The sequence below is a fragment of the Amblyomma mixtum genome, chromosome 6 (genome assembly GCF_055824585.1).
Source record: "Amblyomma mixtum isolate Tamu chromosome 6, ASM5582458v1, whole genome shotgun sequence".
In the NCBI taxonomy this organism is placed as follows: domain Eukaryota; kingdom Metazoa; phylum Arthropoda; class Arachnida; order Ixodida; family Ixodidae; genus Amblyomma; species Amblyomma mixtum.
Window position 1 is genome coordinate 142,554,532 of NC_143017.1, and position 16,440 is coordinate 142,570,971.

A 16,440-nucleotide genomic window follows, 5' to 3' on the forward strand; every position below is an offset into this window, starting at 1 on the left:
TTACGCCGCATAATTCTTTTTTTTTGCTTGTGTGGACAGTTTACATCATGTCATTGTTACAACTCTGCCGTCGACTGGGCATGACGGAGATGGCTTTCGTGGGATGCTACATCTCTCAATCGTTCAAACTTTTCATTTGTTATTTTCTTTGTACCTGTCGCGGAAAGACTGCAGTGATGCTTAGTATTTGCAGCAGATCAGCAAGCCTCATGGGTATCCCCATGGATACCCATGGGGTATCCATGGGGTATCTATGGGGTATCTATGGGGTATCTATGGGGTATCTATGGGGTATCCATAGATACCCCATGGGGCAACGCATGTGTAAAGTGCAAACCGTTACTTGACAAATGTGTTTTAGTTGGGAGAAGTAATGACAAGCGCACTCGTGAAATTATCGAAGCAGAAAAGAAAGGCAGGTTAGGAAGTGCCTGTGTAAGCACTCCTTCTGTCAGACTCTCAAAAAAAGAAGTAGATTACCTACGCTCACAGTAATTTTGCGAATGATTTGGGAGATGCGGTAAAAATGCATGTATAAACTCTTGTGCTTTGGTTTCTAATAAAGTTGTTGGAAGTTAGCGCTGTGTGTGTCTACTCGTTCTTTTGTCCCTTGTCCTGTTTGCGCTATTGCTCCGAAGGTATCCCCAGCCAAGCATGCAAGGTTCGTGGACGAATATAGCCTTCATCAAAATCAAGAAAGGTATGATAGCAAGGGCTGCACCCCATTTTTTTGTGTTATTTTAAATTAAACGGCCCCTGAACGATTTAGGTGTACAAACTAGTCTCCTTTACGAGACAAAAACGACAGTTTGTGTGCTTTCTTCCATGTGTATACTCCTTGATTTTTTTAGTTTTTGGACAACATACACCTTCAAATGAAACCCTATCACATTGGGAAAGGCGTTTTTAGATAGGGCATACAGCAGATAAGAGCACGCTTATATTTTCCCAAAAGCCCCCAGGTACCTTGATCGTGTTCAAAACTGCCTCGGTGCTCTTTTGTGATGCATCCGCAAAACTTGTCTAAAGTGTAGAGGAAATTCGTGCTTATTCTTTCAAATCTTCCATATGCTGAGGAGGCTGCAACTACTACGTTAAATCTCTACCCTGCCCCAAAATGTGAATCAAGTTTTTGTCATCATTGCAGCGCCCAAGGCGTACGGCAGACTGGGAGCGGCTACATGCAAAGTCAACCACATCTGGGGAACTTCTGTACACCTCCCCTTTAAACATTGGCTTGTCGCTGCTCTACGTGAGTTGAATGCTGCTGCTTCTCTGGTAATATCACGACTTTCCAAAAGGACGCAGACGAAGCGCCATCCTTCTTCATAGATTTGTCTGTGTCTGGCCTCCAAAGTCCGCCAGTTTTCCACTCTAGGAGGTTACTCCCAGGCGGATGAACTGCAGCAAAAAGCAAAAATGCAATGGAGGGAACTCACCACCTTCGACGTCGCACACAAGAGCCAGGCTGTCTCCTTCGTTGTAGGGACCGATGAGGCTACGCAGGGGCTCCCGGTCCCCACCGGCCTCCCGGATCACTGGCGTCCCCGGAGGCTCTGCGCAAAGGACGCGAAAAAAGAAAAACAATGACCCTGAAGATGTTTGAGTCCTCACATTCCTTTCTATTGGGTTAGTTGGTAATGTTTTATTGTTTACGGCCGCGTAGAAAGACAAGGGTGGATAAAAGTGGAGACGCACACATCGCTGACAGCTCTGTTCTATTCAACAGCGCTGAGGCTTATCGAGCCCGCTTCTTTTGATAGTTAATCTCACTAAAGATAGCTGTCATAGAGCCATCTGAAAATTGACACTCGCGAAGTAAGAGCGAAGGAAGCACGTGATTTTGTTTTCTGGTGTCAGTAAAAAAAAAAAAATATAACGTTACGGAAAGATTACACAAACCAGAAGAGTAGTCTAAGTCGCGACTGTTTGCAAACTATAGAAGAATTGCAAAATATATTTCGTATTCGACAAAATTAATCAACTTGGTGAAGAACTATGGGCACCAAACAAAAAAGAATTGAAATAATGACGCGTATAAGGAAGGGTTTATGACTTTCTTTTTAATGAATAAGTGATGTCTCGTTACATGTTAACAAATAGCGAACTTTAGAACATACGGAATGTTTTTCATAGCTTTCGCAAAGAGACGTCTTTCTACATAAGGCATTACAAGAAAGTTTGGTACTTTTTGATAGGTAACCTCATTCAGTAGGTTTACATTAGAGTCGCAGGCGTTAAGGTTATAAAAAATGGACGGATTTTGAAGAAAAATGTATTCACGTGATCGCTACAACTCGTAGTTGTGCATGTAGTCGAGCGATTTGAATGGAACTTAGTCCGCGCTCTTTCTGTGCAAGAAAAGGAAAGAGTGCTTTCTATTGGTGACAATGCCTTGCACACATAGAATTTTTTTATTCTGGTGCCGCTTCTTCTGGCACCCTGCAACTGTCCCGAGAAAGCAAGCTATTTCAAGCGACGCGTGGGTCGTCACGGATATTGAGGAGTTTTATAAAAAACCTCTAACATTTTTTTATATTAGCAGACCTTATTTTTTGTGGATAGTCGTAAAAATGGAATAAAGAAAGTTCAAAGAACGAAGTAACAAAAGAAAGAAGGAAGGAAGGAAAGAAATTAAGGTGCACAGAAGGAGAAAAAGAAAGACAGTATCCGCCTTTTGCGCAAGATCGCGGATGTTTTTTTTTTTTTTTTCTGAAGACGTCGGTTCACCTCCAGTTCTAGTGCGCTTGGTCCGAGGAAGTGCTGAAATTTAAGTGTGGAGGTTTATGCAATCTAAAGGCTTTCTGCTTTTTTCTTCCTGTTCATTTAAGAGCAGCTGTATTTTTTTGTGTATCGCGCACATAGCAATAAAATCATTGTCTGTACTTCGCAGATACACTTCCACTGACGCAAAATTTCCCCCCATCTTAACATTATAGTGCGAGATGCGTATGTATTGTTCAGTAACGGGCTAAATGTTCGTGCAGCAAATTCTATACTAACTATAGCGTGCCCCCTGGAGCGCAGCCGTAAGCAGCCCCTCAGGGAGGATATTTTAATCGAGACTTCGCGTATTCAAACCATTCGCTCCTGGTTGATTCCCACATGCTGGGTTGCTACGATTAACAACAGTGCCAGGCACACCTCTTCAGTTCGCCAAGGCCTTAACTGTGTAGTAGTACGTCTGGTGATGAATGCGCGGAAGCGGCAGTTTTAAAAACAGCGCCCCATAGTTTTAAAAATCGATCAGGATAAGCACGCGGTAAAGTGCATCAAAACAAGACGCTCTCATAAGAAGCCACCACGTAGATTCTTGATTTGCGCAAGGAGATTTCCTAAAATCGAAAAAGGCGACGTCTATGTTATGTTCAGCCCGACTTCTTTTCATTCATTTCTGCTAAGCTATTCGTAGAAGCCGCATTTTTTTAAATATTTTAGTTCACGACGCACTGCGTGCATAGTTTTAAAATTTTTCTGTTCTGATCCAGTGCTACTTTATTTTATTGTTTTGCAGCTCCATCTTTCTGAACGACGAAACAAGAGAAACGACTTGAACAAATAAATAGCAGCGCAAGGAGACGAGGACTAGAGGAGACAACAAGGACGGCGCCTCGTCTAGTCCTCGTCTCCTTGCGCTGCTATTTATTTGTTCAAGACATGTACCAACATGCCCAATTTTCCACGTTAGAGAAACGACAGCTCTGTTCCAAAGAACCTTATTAATATTTGTATAAATACTCATCCAGCACCACTTCCGTTACTGCCTGTCACATCTGCCATTTGCGTAGAGAGATTTGCGACGGCTCGCAGTCACAAGTGTTGCTTCCAGATAGCCTGTCACGCCGCAGCTAGCGTGCGTCGTGGTAAAGTGTGAGGAGTGTCGCCGAAAGGGAGCAGGGGAATGCGCAGACAAAAGGAGAAAGACTTAAAACGGCGTAGAGTGCGAGGGTCGCGCTTCTCGGCCCCAGCGAGTGGGGAATGGTGTCTTCTAGGAAGTCGGGCCGAAACCCGAGACGACGACAGGACGGCTGGGATGGACTGGCGCTGTTCTTGGTTTCGTTCTTGCTAGCTGGCCAGAGCAGCTAACAGTGGAGCGCGTGTTTTATTGTGTTTGTTTCTTCTTGTTCTAATAGCTTTTAGTTAGCCATGGCTGCTTACAGCGAGGCGTGTGTCTTATATTGTTTACTTGTCTTTTGCCTTGGGACCTCTTACTTCTAAACGACGGCGGGAAAGTCGTCTATTGGCTAAAAAGTAAGTTTTGGCGCGAGGATTGTTTATTGGCGGAGGATGGAGTTTTTGGCGGGAATGTGACGAGATGGATGCGCGCGAAGGAGAGCGCCGAGGTTGGGTGTGTGGCAGCCGGACAGATCGGTCGTGTGTGGCCGGTGGTGGTCCAGGGGCCGAAAGCGTAGAGTTGGAGACGCGAGTTAGTGTGAGCGGCGGCCGGACGGGTTGGCCGTGTGGTGGCCAGCGGTGGTCCGGAGTCGTGGAAGTTTGAGTTTGTACTTTTAGTTTAAGCGGAGAGGCCGTTATCTTTTCGGCATATGTAAATCAGTTTTGTATATATTTGTATTAAATAATTTCTTGATGGAAGCCTTCCAAGTACCTCACCATCAGAATACCTGCAGCACGCCTGTCTGATCTCACCCGTAGCGAAGTACGTCCCCAGGGTCACTCACGAGACCCGCCCTCTACGACTCCGCATCAACATCAAGGAGTACAACATCAACAACGACAGAGCAGAGAGGGAAAAATTCGTGACTTAGCCCTTGAAAAAATTTAATCGATCTGGGACATGACTATCAGAAAACCATCGCATTCTATGCAGGCACTATGGCTACGGCATGCATTGCTATTAATGTCACCAAGCCTAGTGACAGCCTACAAACGCATCAGTAGGACACCTATTAGTAATCACATAAAGCGGGCACATTCCAACTGATCGCATTGCGCTTGCGAGTGTCCGGAGTGCCACAGGAAAACCTCCGGGCTGCGTTGCACAACTCCGGACATGCAAACATCTGTCTGAAAATCTTAAAAGAGTGGGGTGCTCCGTTGAGGCAGGTGACAACCAGCTAATATAACGACCCGTGTTTGTTGGCATAATTTTCAACACAGATTCATTACTTTGGTTGTTTGAACACTAATTTTTATCTTACAAGGTGTGTATAGTGTATGCTCGGTACATTTTGTAATATGTTCTTTACATTTTACAGCCGAAGATTAAAGCGCGATTTACGATGGACAAGAGATGATTTGATGGCCACTGGCCTAGCGCGAGCGCTCTAGGCCGCGCCACTGCTCACTTTGTCGTCTTCTAGTCCGTGAGAGTAATATCTGGTAATGTTTTTTCTGGCCGGCCATTAGGTGAGTAGAAATTGCTTGTCATAAGTGCACAGCACTTTCAGCGTGTTATGTATTATTTCCAAAAGACCATCAGAAAAACTTTTTCAGTGAAAGACGGATCAGACTAGAACCTCTACCAACGGTAGGGGCGCCAGCCTCCGGGAATGTAAAGAGAACTGGGTCGTATAGCACTGGGTCCTGGGTCCTGTCCAGGATGCGTTCACTGAATGCACGCCAGTGCTGTTGGTTGTATATGGCCGATAAAGTAAAAGCACACTTTTTTTTCCTATGGCACATTCATTAATTTGCACACCATGCCATTATATGCATGGTAAAGTATAATATGGTGAGACATAATATGGTATTGTTCGGGATCGTGTGGTATGCTATGGTGTGCTACGCTATGCTGTGCTATGCTATGCTATGTTGTGTCATGCTATGTTATGCCATGCTATGATATGCTATGCTATGTCATGCTATGCTATGCTATGCTATGATATGATGAGGTGTGGTACGGTATGGTTTGGTATCGTATGGTATGCCATGTTATGTTATGGTATGTTGCGGTATGCTATTTTATGCTATGGTATGGCATGCTATTGACCAAATGGTATGGTTTGACTTGGTTTTATTTGATATGATGTGGTATGGTACGGTATGAGACGGAGCGCTACGGTATTGCATGGTATAAGGAGGTAAGGGTGTTTAACATCCCGAATATGCACCTGGGTAATGCTAGACTCGACAGTGGAGGACTACGCAATAATTTAGAACGCCTATGCCCCGAAATGAGCACTCACATCATACAGCACACGAGCGTTTTTTTTTTTTTTACATTTTGCAACCATAGAAATGTGACCGTCAAGGCTGCCATCCCATCCCGCGTCTAGGCTGCAGCAGCCGAACGCCGTAGCCTCTGCGCAATCGAGTCGAGGTGGGGAGGATGTTTTGAAATATTGCTCTTTTTCCGACGTACTTCGACGGCGGTGTGGCTTAGGCTTCACTACTCTCCTTACCTCTCAAACCCTACATCCAAACAAAAAAAAATGGCCCTGTTATCGCGCAGTGTTCGCGGTGGATAGAAAATGAGAGAAAGCTGAAGTGTAGTGTTCTCAGCACTGGGTACAGCAAGCAATGGAAGGCTCTTGTGAAGCGCGCGGCTCTCGCTTTGACGGGTGTCGCTGTGCTCCTAGACGCTAAGCAGCTTACGGGCGCTCGAAATATTTTCTCGAGCTTTGAACTAAGGGCGAAAATTAACGCAAACTTGGAAGTTTGGTTTGGGTTCAGCGCATGGGGAAGGTGGTTAGTCTAACCCTTACCGGTTCCCTGTTATCTGAGGCGTGTTTCATAATGCTTCCTAAGAGGCTGAATGTCGCAGCTGCAGCATGATGAGCTAGACGCGAGCAGATAATATTCTTCATTGCGAACCGAATTCGTATAGTTTGAAATGAACTGGACGCGCTAATAATCGTTTTCTTTTGTAATTCAGGTGATCGCTTTTCTCTGCCATATACTTTTTTTCAAAATGAAAAGGACAATATCCTGTGTGAATAAAAGTGGCAGGGGACAGCAAGGGCTATTCGTGACCTATTTTGTCGTCTTTATTTTAGTACAAAGCCTTCATGCAAGCTTCGTGGAGATGCGAAATGACTAAATATACAACTGCATTGTCCATGCGCTACTATAGTAACTCTATTCAACATCATCTTTAGAAGATGTACTGTCAGGGTAACTTCTGTATGCCTGGAGAGAATTTGCCGTCCTGTGCACAGCATGGCGCCATTTCATGGCAAGATGAGAAGCGCATAAGGAGGTTTTACCAAGGATTAGCCGTAGATTTGTCTTAGCGTTGTTAGTAGCACTAGTGCACAAATATAGAGGCCATCATGTCGCGCTTTAATCCGGAAAAAGCATGCCTTCCACTGAATCTAAAACAACTTACCCGGATCAAAAGGCGCTCTATCACAATTCCCACGAAAAAGAGCATTGATCAGTTCATATAGGTTGTGCACTTCTGGATATAATGCTTTCTTATTCTCACACCTAAGCAGTCTAAAGTGTCTCTGCCATTTTCAAAAAAAAACAAACAAAAAGACCGGAATTGCTTGCGATGCTACCTGGCATCAAGAGGTGTCACATGAAGAGATATTGGCAGTGACTACAGCTATTTGACTATCGTTTTATTGTTCTGGCAGAAGCTGTAATTTCACGTGGTCCACGAACAGAACTGAAATAATGAAGTTTTAAGTGTCACTGTCTAGGTAGAAAATGGAAAGCAAAGCACACCTTCAGTCAACATCGTCGTCAACTTAAAGTATCTTTCGCCACATAAAGTAACCAGTGATTCTATACGCGAGATAACCGCTGGTATTTGAAAAAAAAAAATTAGCAGAGACACTTAAGACTGCTTAGGAAAAAAAGAACATTATATACAAAACTGCACAATGTAGATGAACTGATGAGTGTTCCGCATTCTTCCGTGCCCAACGATCCGAAGCCAGCGCGGGGATTATTAATCGCTTGATATTGCTGTATCGCCACCTGAAGTCTCGGTGCACAATACTCTGCGCGTGCTTACGTACAATGGTGATTTATTTACTATTATTATTACAACTTTTACTATTTTTATTTAATTATTTATTTTAAACCACACCACCTAGTTCCCTCAATTTTAATTCGTACCTCCTCAAAATCTTTCAGGATTTGTTATTGTGAACAGTTATGAGCCAGCCGTTTGAAATAAGTTGGAATACTTTTTTCTTCTTGGATCTGCATCAAACTCTGGCGGCCAATACCCGTAGGTATGTTCCATTGTTCCAAAGGCAATAAGGACAATGTGCAGGAGCTGCCAAGGGTCGGAAGCTGACGGGCGAAAGTCTTGATCCACATGTCCAAACAATGCATGGTCATCGTTCGCAGACGCGTTGACCATGATGACACTACACGATGGCACGAATTTCGTGCCGTAGACTGCGTACGGCGGCCGGCTCTTGCGCTAATGGGACATCTAATGTTTTAACATTAAAAATACATTGCGCACCTAACCTAGCCTGATGTTCGCCTGCAAGCCTCCATGAGTTTGATGTATGCTGGGCTTTCAATTAGGACCTTAAGGGTTGAGAGAACGCATGCCATCGACTCAACTACAGAGGCTGGTCGTCACAATAAAATTTTCTTGAATCACGCGTAACCGAACAGGAGTGAAAGATGTAGCTGCAACTGAAATTAATTTTGAGTTGTCTCATTGGCTAAGCGAGGCGTCATTCTCAATAATCTCTTATCTCACAAGGCAATATTCCAGACGTGGTAAGAACACTCCTGGTTTGAAAGGCGATTCGAACATTTTGTTCAGTGAGTCGCGACAACCTGCAAAAAAATCGCGTGTGATAAATGGCGGCAAAATTAGAACAGCTTGCAACGGTCCCGGCATAGGTTTCTTAGCAGCGCAGGGAAAATTCGTGAACAAAAATTTCCAGATAAAACACCGCGTTAGCGCTACAAATTTCGCGAGTTTAGCGGTATCCCAGTTATATCAAACAGGAATTACTGAAGTTTCACGCCATTGTATGCAAAGATAACAAAAAAATCGGCGTCCACAAGTCAGCCATCACTACTAGAATACGTCACCTCTACTTTTGGATGCTTCGTATAAGAAATATTTCACGCCATATCATAACAATCCAGAGCAATCCTGAGCATTATGATCACGGCGATAATGTTCGGAACTGGGCCATACGCTTTATAGTAAATTTGGTGCACATGCGAACTGAACTGTAAAGAAAGTATGAAGGAGAGGTAAGAGAGAGAAGTCTTGCAGACAAAGAAATAGACGTTCCAATAGAGATCTTCGTTCTAATTGAGACCATCTGAGGTTCTTTAGGTTGGTACAAGCAAAAATTTTTGAGAGCGAACAAACCATACGATTTGTTTCATTGGCGTAAGGAGACACCTCCTAGCAAGTTTAAGTCGCAGGCGTGGATTGTAACAACGTTTAATGTTATTTTCAATCTTGCGCGTGGAGCCGCTCGTAATTTCCATCCGCATCGAGTCCGCATAAAGGTGCATTTGTCTCGATTACACTGGCCTCACAAACCCAAAGTTTATTAATTCGAGCAACCAGTGCTTGCTGGAATTGCCGACGGCATAGGGAATGTGGTAGTCTAGGTTGGCTGGTCGACTGTGACGTCGAGGAGCATTGTAGCGCTGGCGCCTACAGCGACCGAAAGTGGCGATAAAATTGTTTTTATTGCATTATTAATGTTGCGCTGTGGGGTTTTGAGCTCATTTTCGAAGTTTATGTCCATAAGGCTCTTTTAAGAGAAAAAACAAGGACACCCACAAACAGTGTGTCTCCACCCATTTTAAATGTGTTGACATCGCAAAGTCCACTAGCGCAGTTGTATTTCGCCAGCGTGCTATGCGATGTTGGCGCAAGTTAAGGAACACTACGCAGCCAAATCTAGCCTTGTGTCTTGACCTATGACGCTTGTTTCTGTCTCTCGAATACGGAGTTCACGCATACGAACATTCTTGCGATAGATGAAGCGCTCTTCAAGAAACTGGCATTTACCATGGGGTCTGATATTCCCGAACTCAATTTTCAGAATCTCTATCGTTCACACTATCTTGGCTAAATATCGAGTCGTGTTGCATGCACCTTCACAAGCATTAATTAGCCAATCGCCCTTTCATGAATCAACAGCGGGTAAAAATTGTATTGGTTGCACTGAATATATTCATAACCAAAATACCACCAACAACGTTTCAAGGAAATAAAGGTTCTTAATTTAAAGCAACTGATCATTAAACTTAGGTAAAATCAAGCACAGTGGCCTATACACGAATCATTATAAATATGGTTTGGTTTATTGGAGTTTAATGTTCCAAAGCAACTCAGGCTATGAGGGACGCCGTAGTAGAGGGCTCCGGAAATTTCGAGCACCTGGGGTTCTTTAGCGTGCACTAACATCTAACAGTACACGGGCCTCTAGCATTTCGCCTTCATCGAAATTCGGCAGCCGTGGCCGAGATCAAACCCGCGTCTTTCGGTTCAGCAGCCGAGCACCATGACCACTGAGCCACTGCGGCGGGGCACCAGTATGCAAATACTCGTATGCGCAGTATAGGCAACTTCTGGCTATTCTGCACGCTTTGCTCTTCTCATGTCTTAATCACCAATTATCAAAGCTCAAATTTTCAACCCGGATGCACAATAGAGTGAAACGGCAGGTTGAAAACACAAGCGCCCTGCAGGTGTACTTTTCACACAGGTCAAACTTGATCACAAAAAACGACAGTGCTGAATATGTGGGATGGGCGTGCTTCTCTCTGATATGTTCCCTAGCGTACATCTTCAGTAATAGCATGCAGCGAACCCAAGTAAGAGGCCACTTGGGAAATGAAACAGAACGAGCCTAGCGATGTATTTCCCTTGAAGGAACACTCGAATGGCGGGATGCAGGGTTACAGCGTGTGATGCGGAAGGACTCCCTTTGCCAGCAAACGATGGGATGTGCGCGTGCCGGCTGACGCACGCAGTAACGAGGCATTTCCGGGTCACTGCCGCTGATGACCTCCTTCTGTGCGAGAATGGCGCCGAGGAAAGAGCAAGGCCAGTCGAGGAAAGTCGAAAGTACCGTTGAAGTCACTGAACCAAAACGAGTATAAACATATGTACCTCAATTTCTGCCGTTTTTTTTTTTCGGACGAAAGCTTTGACATTTATTGTTACTTTTACTGCCAGCTTTCGGTTTTCTGATAAGGGTGTGCTTTTTATTAGCGCCTTCATCGCCGAATCTTGTAATGTTAAAATTTCGCTTCCTTGTGCACAATAAATTTATCCTTTTTGAAGAGCAACGGAAGTGAGAGAAACAATTTCCTATGACGCTACCATGAAGTTCTATGATTACCTTTGCGGTTAACTTGATCGAGAATATTGCATAGCCAGTTGGTGTGGGACACCATCTGCGAAACAGATTTTTTTTTTTCACTAGATAATCACTGGGATGCATGTGATATGGGTGTATTTTCACAAAAATATAGGTTGAAAAATTCTCACACATTGCCATCGTAGAATCTTATGCGCAGCGAGGCTATAGGGCGAACTTTTTGCCTTAAACGTGCACGAAAAAGAATCTTTCTTTTTTAGTATCAGCTTGAATCACTGACACCTTGTGCAAGGTTTACGCATTTGAGCATCAGATGTGCTGGCTAATTCATAAATTTTCTCACCTGCATTGAGCAAATATAAACTTTTTTTTACACAAGAGTGTCAAAAATAATTTTATTCATTTTCACCTTCGATCACTAAAAACTATAGAAGGAATTGCTGACCTGAGAATCAGACCTGCTTGGTAAATCACGTATTTTCCCAGCTGTACTGAGCTAATATGAAAGTTTAAAGAGTGAATATTATCTGTTCATTCTGAGAACAGAACGCGAAATATTTGGAGAGAACAGTGCTCTTTTCTTTAAAATGACCTTCAGGCGTGTTGCGCGACGCAAAGCTGTTTCCTAGCATAAGTGGAAGTCTATTCGGCGGGGATCGATTTTGACAAACTATTTGATTAGGATTGAGCAACAATCAAGAACTTTAAACGCATGAACCTCTTTGTCGCTACATTTGAGAAGTGACATCTGATAAAAGCAAGCGAGTACTTCGTGACGATTTCGTTACCGTCTTCAACAAGGTTATGCCTCCTGCGCGACCAATACGCCGGCCGTTAATATTTAATTAGCCATTTTCTATATCACTTGCGCTGATCTTATCACCACAGTTCTCTGTACTGACTCCTTATCACCCTCAGATCTGTTTTTCTTTTCTTATTGGCAGATTTATTGCCAAAATAAATTATTGGGTACCGGTTTTCTGCTTTACGCCTCCAGCCAAATACATTTCCTCTTGCAGCTAAAATTTACTACTTGAATATTGCATTGCCTGTCTAATATCTCGTAATTATATTATATCAGCAATACACAGCGTTTCATTTAACAGGCTGAACCAGGCTGAACCAGGCTGAACCAGGCTGAACCAGGCTGAACCAGACAATGCTGTTTCCAAGAAATACCGTAGATGTATGGGCTTGGCATGCTATCAGTCCCTATTGTCTTGAAGAGGGCACGAGTTGTGTAAAATATATCAGAAATAATTGCTAAACGACCTTTCCTGTCATTTTCTTTTTAATATTCAATTCATAGTGTGCGCCTCGTCCACGTTGAGCATTTTCTTGGCGTGTTCATGCGAGAACAAGAAACAGAGTGATCGGTCGCACCAGGCGCCTCATAGTGATCTTACGAAATCATCTTTTTTCAAAGCTCTGACCGTGGTGTACCATGACAACTCTCTTTAATTCCTAGCCCAAAAAGGACCAAGATTCCAGCGTTGTTCCCATTTATAGCGTCCAAAAATACAGTAACATTTACGTGCTCTTAATAGCACCGCAAACATACTTTCATGCAGTATACGGGAACATAGGCAACCAATAAAAGACCGAAATTAGGAAGCGTAGGGAACAATGCGACCTTCAATGCACCTGCCAATTATTATCTTGTAGAACAAGATGTCAGTAAGTTTTAAGAAAACAGCGAATAAATCTAACTTGTGCTTCTCTTTCGGTGACTATATTACTTTTTTTATTGTGAATTCAAGAACCATAATATGCGATCCGTAACACCGCTGAAGTAAATTAGTTTTCATCTTCGCTTTTAATCTATTATATTGATTTCAGGCATCAAGCAACCGAAGGAATTTCGTGAGACACACGTAGCGAAGAATCTTCCGTGGTGTGATGAATACTCGGGAAATAAATGGAACGTTAGTCTCTTAAATACTTTACGGCTATCTTTTCATCGTCAGAAAATTCTTTCTATTTATCTATATATGCAGGCCTAGCACAGAAGTCGAGGTCACTTGATTGCACTGCTGATGGACCACGGTGTGCCAATAAGTGCGAAAAAGCGTGGCCCCGCTGGTTTCTATAAATTTCTTCAAGGAAAACCGCATTTTAAACCGCTGTCGGAACATTGAATCCTAAGATGAAAGGGAATAACAAAGAAAAAAACAACCCATGCACCCAACACAGATGGGAAGCACACGGCTGCTAACGTTCATTTCACACGCTACGCCTTATTCATTTTCTGAGAAAACCGTGAGACTATTAGGCTCCACGCAGAAGCGACGAGAAAGGCATTAAGAAATGCACGTTGGGCGGGCAGAGCAGAAAAGAAAAAATAAAAAGCATGAAAATGTACCTCCTTAAAAAAGCGTGACAGTGATGAAGCTTGACGATGATAGTGAGAAAATTTTAGGCCAGTAATTGAAGCTGGTCCTGAAGATAAAAACATAGAGACCCCAAGCTGAAGAAGCGGCGTGATGTGCGCAGGCATGCATCAGGAAACAAAAAGGAAAAAGTGGAACTTTAACGTTTAATGTCTTGAGCAAGACCAGTGGTAAAAATAAAAATGCATCTTGATTACCACGAAGGTCATTTGGGGCAGGAGGGGTAGGGCCGCACATAGAAAACTTTGAGGAAATCCCGAACTCCTGGGTGCCCCGTGAAATGCCTCGTGAGCGCGGAAGGGAGATAATGTGCCATCGGAACGCAGTGTGCGTCCCGTTTAATGGTTTCTAAATATGCCATCGTCCCTTACAGTTGTGGGGCGCTTTAGCCAGCTTCTCAAAAGAAATTTCTTTCCTGCACGCAGAGCTTCGCAATATGGCGGAAAATTTAAAGTGCATTCGACTATTTCTTTAAATCTGCTTCTTTCGATTCGAAAGAAGAATCGAAAGGCTAGGCGCAGGGTGTCTCATTATGCGCTCATTTAGTCACATGTATTCCCCATGGGCAGCTAAGCATCACTAAAAGAAGGAACTGGATATTAAAAATGCGTATTTTGCTCTACACGTTTATACTCGCTGAAAGGATTCGAGCGAAACTGGGAAATCCACGCGTGAAAGAAGTCGTTTCTGCGTTTAGCTGCAAGACACAGATGAAACTGATTACCTTGGCCTCATTGCCACAGCCTAATATTAGCGAACAACAGAGAGCTCGACAATGACATCTTATGAGGTCGTTTCCTGAAACTTTTAAATGGGTACGACAGGAACTTGTGATATCCGCTGAGTACGTGAGAAGCTTAAATTTTGACATATTTTACCCTGTTTATGACATCCAAAAACGCACCAGATCTTCGAAAAAAGGAATCGGGCTAGACGAGAGAAAAAATAAATTGGATTCAGCCTGCATTTTAAAGAAGAAAACCCAGCTAAAAAGGACGAACCCACAATAACAAAAGAACACAGGACAAAGGCTGTATTACGGGAGAGTCTCTTTCATTATTTTGCGAACCTGCGATACAAAACAATCATCCCGTCTCAGGAAGATTTTTGGCCCGCTCTTTGCCGTCTTCTACGACAAACGATGCGGTGAGCACTTGCTGTATTTTTTTGGTTCTTATGACCCGCATGGTCGAATAATTTAAATTGAATTTTATTCCTTGTACCGACTTGATATTCCTCTTTATTTTTTAAAACTTCACATGATTTTTTCGGGGGCTCATTGGTTCATGCCTGAAAAAAAAAGGATTTTGACGGTGGGTGTGAACGCGAGAGATTTGTTGTCTCTTCAAGCGTTTTGATTTTACAAGTCAGCAACAGTGCGCCTAACGAGAAAGGTTCATATACGTAAAAACAAAAAAACTTGTTAACAAAAATGAATGAAAATGTTTCTGTGGCTTTTTTTTTACTGAGGTCAGGAATGATACCTATGATTAAAAATTTGCGCCCCTCGGATTTCTGACGCCAAATTTATTTTCTCGAACCTGTGAAAATTAAATATTTTTAGAACGTTAAGCTTACTGTTTGGAGAGGGCTGCACATCTAATTTTACTTGAAAACACTCACAGCACAAACAAACGCTCTTTACTTTGCTTTTTGTGTTCCAATTCTCTCCAGCTAAGGGACGTTTCTGAGTGTAATTCGTGATACATAACACCGAGGGAGATGCTTTTGACATTATTTGTTCAGGTGATCTGCTGGCACACATAAACAGTTCTGGTAGTAAACCCAGCGCTCGAACGGCAAAATTAAAGAATAAGTACTCGGCTGAGGAAAAAAGTCTTTTTGAAGACAACGTTCCGCTGATGTTCACTCAGGCAAGTTCTAAGTAAGTTATCTGTGACTTCCTTTTCTGGTCCGATATTGAGATGCGGAAGAGCAAGTGAACTTAATACTGTCGTTGTTTTCAAGGAATGCACACGCAAAATTAACTGGCAAGAATACATACCACGGCTATAAAATATTGCTGACTTTTACTTGATCTTCAGAGTTCCCGTCCACTACCCCGGAGTTGTGGCGTAACGATGTCCTCAATTTCATCGTTTTTTCTTTATATTTGCTTTTTTTCGGACATGTTTGCATGAAATTCAATAAACAAGGTACAGATTCTACGTGGCTATAAAGAGGTACATGCAGACGCTTCTTTATGGATTGCTCATATAAGCTTTCTTCGAACAAACTGGCGGCGCTTCAAAGACGCCATTCATATGTGTGGTCAGGTCGAGAGGAGGAGAGGAAAGGCGGGGAGGTTTACCGGTAGATGAAACCAGTTTGCTAAGAAATAAAAACGAGAAGGAGCTTGCTGATGAATGATCTACGCGCCACCTTCTGAATCCCATTACCGCCGCATTAATCACGCACCGGGGGCTCTAGGCATTGACTCTACGGAGAGCATCCCTGCTCACGTCATGTATCTTTGTCAACGCGCAGTCAATGAAGTCGCGTTGTGTTTCCTTCTGACGACCGGCAGCTACCCCGCGGTTTCCCACGTCATTAGTGGCATAGGCATAAAAGTAGGAAAGAAACCCTATGCAAAGCGTGTTTCCAGTAACTCTGCAATTCCTTGATGGAGTTTTTCCGCAAACCGAGACTTTCCACGCCAACGTAGTCGAAGAGGAGAGGGTGTTTTCCTGCACTTTATTAGGATTCTGTCGCAAGAGCTGCTAAAATACTCTTCGAATACTTTGCTTAGCACGGAGCAATTATTTGGCAACTTTGTTTTAGTGCTCGTTTTGTATCTAAAGGGTTGCGTGACAGAT

At 43.2% G+C, this 16,440-nt stretch overlaps 1 protein-coding gene across 1 annotated transcript in view; it reads right to left on the reverse strand.

Moving 5' to 3' along the window:
- LOC149340653 (cell surface glycoprotein MUC18-like) overlaps window positions 1–16,440 on the reverse strand; it is a 90,345-nt gene that overhangs the window by 36,504 nt on the left and 37,401 nt on the right. The window contains exon 3 of the mRNA XM_089551156.1: window positions 1,440–1,556. Coding sequence (XP_089407282.1) covers window positions 1,440–1,556 — 117 coding nt within the window. The remainder of the gene's footprint in view (window positions 1–1,439; window positions 1,557–16,440) is intronic.